General features: G+C 64.6%; 1 protein-coding gene across 2 annotated transcripts; it reads left to right on the top strand.

Annotated features, from left to right (window-relative positions):
* The first annotated feature begins 385 nt into the window (after positions 1-385).
* SMIM1 (small integral membrane protein 1) lies at positions 386-3,700 on the top strand. Of its 2 annotated transcripts, none has more exons than XM_003949278.5 (4): positions 386-500; positions 776-894; positions 3,043-3,227; positions 3,539-3,700. In XM_003949278.5, the coding sequence occupies exons 3-4, from the start codon at positions 3,118-3,120 to the stop codon at positions 3,663-3,665; spliced, it is 237 nt and encodes a 78-aa protein (XP_003949327.1). In that variant the 5' UTR covers positions 386-500; positions 776-894; positions 3,043-3,117; the 3' UTR covers positions 3,666-3,700. The 2 variants fall into 2 exon arrangements, with proteins under 2 accessions (XP_003949327.1, XP_001160630.2); XM_001160630.8 differs by having other exon boundaries at positions 461-553.
* Positions 3,701-7,161: the final 3,461 nt, after the last annotated feature.

The raw sequence follows: 7,161 nt of genomic DNA, 5'->3' as shown, positions 1-7,161 counted from the left end.
GCTCGTGGCGTCGGAGGGGCTCCAGCAGGGGTGAAGGAGGTCGGGGACCCTGGAGGCCCCAAGGGCGAGCCGTCTGGGGGCAGAAAGTGCAGCCCTCTGCAGACCTTGCCCGGCCCCCCTGCACCTTCTGGCCCCGGGGCTGGGCGGCCTAGAGCCCCGGCCCCTTCCGGACGAGGGGTCTCCCGGCCCCACTCGCCCCGCCCCCAGCCCCTTCTGGATTAGGCACCTCCCCGCTGCGGCCCTAGCCCTTCCCCGCATGGCCCCGCCCCCTCTCGCCCCGCCCCCTCTCGCCCCGCCCCCGGCCCCTTCTGGACCAGGCGCCTCCCCGCTGCGGCCCTAGCCCTTCCCCGCATGGCCCCGCCCACCACTCTAGCCCCGCCACCTTCCGGACCAGACACCTCCCCGCTGCTGGCTCCAGCCCTTCCCCGCGTGGCCCCGCCCCCGCCCTCGCTCCCTGCCCAGGCCCGACCCCTGCGGAGCCCAGAGACGCGGGGACACAGGTGAGGCGCGCGGGGTCCGGGCTGCGGCTTCCCGGTGCGGCCGCAGTGGGCAGGTGCGACTGTGCGCGGCCTCGCTGGCTGAGAACTGGCGGGGGCTGGGGGCGTGCCCTGGACTGACCCCCACCGGCCTAACCCGCGGTGCGGGGCCAGGGCCGGAACTGCCCGCCCGGCTCCTTGCCCGGCTCCTTGTGGCTGCTGGGGACCCCCGACACCAGCCACTTTCCCTTCCCGGCCCATAGCAAGATTGGCTTCTCCGGTCACCTTTATTTTTTTAGGCTCGAGGCGTCTGCCGCACCTCAGCCCACGACCTGCCCCGCTGGGAGGTGCGGGCCGCTGGCCAGGCCCTGACCGCAACCTGGCCCAGAGGCCCCAGCCCTCAGGCAAGGTTCTCCGGGTAAGTGTGGGGCCCTGAGGCGCTGTGGGGTGAAGAGGTCTATGGAGGGGCGCCTGTGTACCTAGGGCCTTCCTGCACTCACAAGCCCCCAGGAGGTGCCAGGATCCGGGAGCCTCCCAGGGCCTGGAGGGGAGTCCCTGATGGGTTCCTGCCGCCACACCTGTGACCATCACATGAGTGTGGAGAGACGTTTACTGAGCAAGTGAGGGAGGCCAGCCTCAAGGGCCGGCTCTGGTGGCTGTGCACCGGGGTGACTTGGGAACAACGTGTTCTACGTCAGCAAGACAGGAACCCATGATCCCAGAGTTGAACACACTGGGCTTGACCCCTCCCACCGGGAGGCCCATGGTGGGCTGCTGCTGTGGACTTGGAGACTCAGCACTCCGGAGACTAATGCTGCGTGGATGTCGGGTTGCAAGGCGGCTGCTGCAGCTCCAGCAGCTCCAGCCATCACGTCGAGGCTGGAAGAAGGAGGTGGCTGCTGCTGCTTTCACAGAAGCAAAAACTCTCCCATCCCCTGCTGCACCCTGGCTCCTGGACCCCAGCTGGGTGACTTGGGAAAGCAGGGGTGGTGGTATTAAGCTTGTCTTACCCTGGTCATGGCTGTTACCTGGGGCTGGCACATTGCTGCTGGGACCAGAATGGGATTCTGCACACCAGGCAAGAGGGCGTGAACCTCGGGTAGGCAGCTGACCGCTCCACATGCTCCGGGAAAACAGCACCCATACTCCAGTAGAGGCTGGGCCTCTCCGGGCCTGAGTGCCAGGCTGCACTGAGCCAGGGCTCCCACCGAAGGCACACTTTATGGCTTTGAGACAGCTCCTTCTGCCTCTCTGGGCTTTGGGGAAAGGCAGACACAGAAGTGCCACGAGTCTCAGAACTGCCTGGGGCCTGAGTTTCTGAGCTGGCTTCTCTGGGCCTGAGTTTCTGAGCTGGCTTCTTGCAGGGGAGTGGCTGCTGTGCCTTTCGGCCTCTGTGCCGATGACCTGGGAGGAAGGTCAGCCTTCCCCGCTGGAGGGGGCCCAGCAAAGCCTCAGCCCCTAGAAGTGAGGGGCCTGCCATTGCCTGCCCGAGTACCCCACTCCTGGGGGCCAGATGCTGAGAGGGGACACTGGGGGCCCAGCAGACCAGAGAGCTGACCCCAGTCCCACAGCCTGGGTGGCTTGTCAACTTCTCGTGCCCCCTCCAACTCCTCCACCCCCACACCCCCTTAGGTAAATAGGAGGTCGAAACAGAGGCCAGAGGGTAAAGGAGGTGCTTAGAGTCCGGGCTGGCTCAGGCCGGCCGGGCAGCTGTGCTAGTGCTTGGAGTTCCTGCTCAGTCCCCGTGGTCTCCTCGCCCCTCTGGGCACTTGGGCTGCCAGGCACCGAGCTGAGTGCTGAGATGCAAAGATGAGTCCCAGGTCTGCAGGAGTTGGAGCCCAGCAGGGAGCTGGCCTTGGGGCTGGGCCCCTCCTGCTCTGGGCAGCCACCCAGCCCTACGACCCTCCTGTCTCTGTAGGGCCTCCCCAAGGCCTTGAATCCACCCTGGCCCCGTGCTCAGTGCATCGTGCCCCCCAAGCCCCAGCCCTCCTAGAGGTGTGGGTGGGGGAGGGGCTGCAACCCACACAGGCTGAGGACACAGCTGCTGCCACTGCCTGGGGCCAGCCACGCATCCTCCCCAGACAGGGACCGGTCTAGCTGTACCAGCCGTTGCCCCGGACCTGCTGCCCTGCCCCACCCACCCCCTCCCCTGGCCAGCCTCCCCAGAGGCCAGCAGGCGCCTTATCGGGCAGGGTTAAGGAGGGGGACAGTTATCAGGGGCTGCAGCCTAGGTTGGGCCACAATGTCCTCGTCTCTTGAGGGTGGCAGGCTGTGCAGGCTCTCTGATAAAAGCACCGGGGAAGGGAGGCTCCTGGAGTGTGCTGGAAGGAAACACTGGCCTCCCACATGCCTGAGGTCAGGGCTTGGCCTGAGATGGAATTCTCGCTTGGTCCCATCCTCCCGGCCTGACCCTGGGCAAATGACTCTACCACTTTGTGTCTAGGTCACCTGTTAAGTCAGGCGACAGACCCGGTGAGGGAGTCAGCCCCCGACCCTTAGTGCCCCTCCCCTAACAGCAGCCCCAGAGGGGGTCTTGACTGCCGCCCTCCATCCGCTTGTTTTACAGTGAAGCCACAGCCTGGCCACCTGTCTCGATCTCCCCACCGAGAAGGCCCCGCCCCTCCCGCTGCAGCCCCACAGCATGCAGCCCCAGGAGAGCCACGTCCACTATAGTAGGTGGGGGGACGGCAGCACGGACGGAGTCAGCCTAGGGGCTGTGTCCAGCACAGAAGAGGCCTCGCGCTGCCGCAGGTGAGGGGCCTGAGGGCAGCCTGCCAGCCATAGCAGGCTGGTGTCTCCCTCCAGAGACGCCTGCCCTAACCCCTGCTACCGGCCCCATCACCCTCCACCCCATCCTGGCTGGGAGCCCACGGTCCAGCGGCTCAGCAAACCGCAGCCTTTGGCCTTCCCTCTGGTTGGCTGTGGGCGGGGAGAGCTTCCTCTTGACTCCAGCAGAGCGCCCAGGCCCCTCCCCCTGACCCAGACCAACGGCCACAGTCCACTTAGGGGGCCCCTCATGCGGCCCTGGCCTGGGGCTCACCTCCAGTTGGTTCTCACCCCAGGATCTCCCAGAGGCTGTGCACGGGCAAGCTGGGCATCGCCATGAAGGTGCTGGGCGGCGTGGCCCTCTTCTGGATCATCTTCATCCTGGGCTACCTCACAGGCTACTATGTGCACAAGTGCAAATAAATGCTGCCCCGCATGCACGCGGGGGGCTGGCCGCACACATGAGAGCACAGGCCTGGAGACACACCCCTTGTACACAGGGACCCCCCCACAGACACGGACCCCGCGGCACACACAGCGCACAGGGCACACGCGCTGGCAGCCAGGCACACGAAGACACCAGGTGCACAGCTGTCATCGGCCCCACACGGGGGCGCACAAACACCTGGCACACAGCCCTTCAAAGGACCTACAAACAGCTGGGCACACGTGGCTGGGAGGCCTGGGCCCAGCCTCAGCAGGAGCTGCAGGACACACCCAGGCTGGGCCCTGCGGCCTGGAGCCCCCAGCTACAGCCTCCTCTCTCCCAGGGCCCAGCCCCTTCCCTTGTGAAGGCCAGGATGAGGGGTTCCTTCAGCGGACAAACCGAGCCCACCTCCCTGGCAGCCCCCCGGGGTGGGATCCTTCCGGCTGCTTTCCTCCGTGGGAGCAGTGTGCAGAGCTGTGTGGCCCTGGGCAGGCCCCTGTCCTCTCTGGGCCTTTCTGACTCCTGGTTTTGTAAGGGTGGCTATGTGTCCCCCGCCCTTGTCTCAGATGCACCATATCTTCCTTAGTAAGTGGGCACAGTTCTTCCTAGGCAGCCCACCACGCGCAGGGGCTGGGTGTGTCCTCTTGGGGCCAGCGGCTGCCAGGGAGGACCCGGGTCTACCCTCCCTCCCCCAGGGATGGGCCTGGTCCCTCCAAGTACTCCTTGTGGGCCAAGAGCCTGTGTACAGAGGCATTAAGTGTCTGTTGAATGAACGGTGGATGACAGCCCTTGCCATAGTTACCTGGCCAGGCGTGACACCCAGGAAGGCTGTGGGAAGGGCTTGTTTCCCCGGGGCAGGCCCCCCTCCCATGTGGCTCTAGGAATGCACCCCTACCAATTGGGCCCTCTGGCGAGGACACCCGGCAGGCCTGGGGACCCGGATGTGGCTGGACCTCAGCTGTGTCCCAGGGACTTCGGTCCCATTCCCCCCACCCCCATCCTGGCCTCCAGTCCCAGCCTCCCGTCCCAACTTCCATTCTCTTGGTAGATGCTTTCCTGGGTCATGTGTTCGGCCCTCACCTACCACAAAAGACCCCAAAAAGCCTTGCCAGAAACACCCCCTTAGGGAAGGGGTCCTCACCCCAGGGCTGGGGGTGGGAGACACGGGCAGTCACTATCCTCACGGGCACAGAGAAGGGAGGCCACAGGGCCAGATGAGGTTATTGGAGGGCTGAGGCTGCGCCTGCCCCAGGCCAGGTCCCGCCAAAAGCATCAAGTCAGGTAAACAGGAGGGGCTGCGCCAGTCTTGGTGGGGAGGCAGACTCCACATCATCCGCCTTTGGGGCGAGCAGGCTCACTTGAGATCTGCCTGGGCCAGGCGGTGGCAGGTGGAGCTGCATGGCTGATTGCACACTGCCCCAAGGCTCCTGGCTCCAAACCCAAGGAGGGAGCCCAAGGGCCTGTCCTGGGCTGGGGTCTGAAGCAATGATGCTTTCCTGGGAACCTGTTGTTGGGTGGGCTGCTGCCTGCCCCAGCCCCATGACAGCCTGGATCTCGGCACAAGTCTTCAAAAAGAGATCCCTACCTCTGACCTGCCACTCCCAAGGAGGGAAAGGAGTAGCCAGCTGGTACCCTCCCTGAAGCCCAGCTTCACAGGACAGCACTGCCTTGGGGCTGCTGTAAGGAAGTGGTAGAGGCCGCTGGGCCCAGCAGTTTGGCTGCATGGGCCCCAGAAGGCAGCACTCCGACCTGGGGGTCCCGGGGCTGGGCCTCCCCAAGAACTGGTGCGGCCCAGGAGACAGGCGAGGGCACAGGATGGGGATGGGAGCTGTCCCAGTTCTACAGTCAGAGGGGAAGTGGCCCTGGTGCTTCTGCCGCGGGTCCCGCATGCCAGTGATGCCCACGCACCCCCACAAATGCTCCTTCCCACCTGTCAGGGGCTGGCATCAGATGGCACAGGCACATGTCGGGGTCTGCCCTGGATCTGTCTGGCTACATCTGGGCCCGCCCTGGCAGGGGCCCAGCATCTTCAGCCAGGGGCTCCACCAGCAGCCCTGCCAGCCCCCGCAGGGGAGGCTACAGGCAGACACCCATGGGTGCTCATTGGGCCAGGCACTCAAGTAACCCACAGCCGCCTCTCGGGCACACCACTTGTCCCCTAAGTGGCCATGGTGGAGACAGCAGCTCCAGCCCCAGGACCCCCAGGGTCATGGACCTAGGCTGAGCTGAGCAGTGTCCTTACAGATCTGGGAGGGTTGGGGAGAGGATGGGACAGGACCCTGCTGAGTGGCCGCCTGGCCTACCCTCCCAGAGACTCATGAACAGGAGGATCTGCTGTGGATGCGTCTGGGGCCTGGGCTCCTCTGACTGTGCACCTGGGGTATCCAGGCAGCCCGACACCTCTGGTCCACCTTGTGCTCCAGGCAGGGGCCCAGCAGGGTGAGGCCAGTTCCCAGGACCCCTGGTCAAGGGCACCAGCTTCCCCATGACAGTGGCAGGTGCCTCTTGCTCCCTGCTGGCAAGATCTGGGTGGGGACAGGAGGCCCTCAGCCTCCCCACATAGAAGCCACCACTGGGCTAGAGTGAGCTTTGTGACACTTCGAGCAACAACCTCTGTCAGTGCCGGTGGGAAAGGATCTGCTGGGCCAGGTGCGGAGCTGTTTTTATTAGTGAGTCGGGGGGTGGGGTGGGGTGAAGAAAACATCAGAGACACCTGTGCTGCAAGTTAAATACATTTCCAGCATCTCACGCATCACAAGCTGCATCAGGAAAGGGCACAGCATGTGGCAGCCTCATCCACACCCACGCAGTGACAGATGTGTTACAGCGTGGACACCAAGTCCCCGGGAGCCAAGATGGCAGCTCCAGCATCCCTCCCTTCCTCCCTTCCTCCTTCCCGGGCTGGGCCGGGCCATGCAGAGAAAGGGCAGCCTCTGCCATGGCAGCCCCAAATCACCTCTCAGAGCAACTGTCTGGGGTCCCCAGCCCCAGAACTCCAGCAGAGTCCTGGCCTGGGGAAGCCCCCGTGCCGCCTCAAGCCTCCAGCAGGGCAGGCCCCTGGCCAACTGTGGCATCTGCCTTGACTGCCCAGAGCAGCAGGAATCAGGTTTTGGGAGGACACAAGGCAAGGCAGTCATCTGACACACCCACGGCAGTCCAGCTGGCACTGAGTGTGTGGGCCTCGTCCTGTCTGGAGTCCCCTCCCTCCCACAGTGGGCGAGACGGGAAGGCCTGGCGGTGACCAGACAAGTGGGTCCAGGTCTCAAGGCAGCCTGGCCCGTGTCCTGCAAGGCTCTGAAGAGCCACCCAGCTGTTAGTCTGCCCACTGCACAGGGCCCCGGGCCTCTCAGGTTGACAACTAAAGGTGTGTGGGCTGTGGGGCTCTTGCAGATGCTTCCCAAAATCGCCAGTCATTTCTATAGACACAGAAATCGAGACACTGAACAGAGAACAAATGGTGTCATTCGATAAAGCTGATGAGTCTGCTTCTCA

The sequence above is a fragment of the Pan troglodytes genome, chromosome 1 (genome assembly GCF_028858775.2).
Source record: "Pan troglodytes isolate AG18354 chromosome 1, NHGRI_mPanTro3-v2.0_pri, whole genome shotgun sequence".
In the NCBI taxonomy this organism is placed as follows: Eukaryota; Metazoa; Chordata; class Mammalia; order Primates; family Hominidae; genus Pan; species Pan troglodytes.
Note: the sequence above shows the minus strand (reverse complement) of the source record. Positions and strands in the feature narration are given on the sequence as shown.

Excerpts from the sequence above, each read along its gene's own strand:
- SMIM1 (XM_003949278.5), top strand. The coding sequence starts at position 3,118 with ATGCAGCCCCAGGAGAGCCACGTCCACTATAGTAGGTGGGGGGACGGC. Across the intron at positions 3,228-3,538 it reads GAGGCCTCGCGCTGCCGCAG|GATCTCCCAGAGGCTGTGCA; the intron begins GTGAGGGGCCTG and ends TTCTCACCCCAG.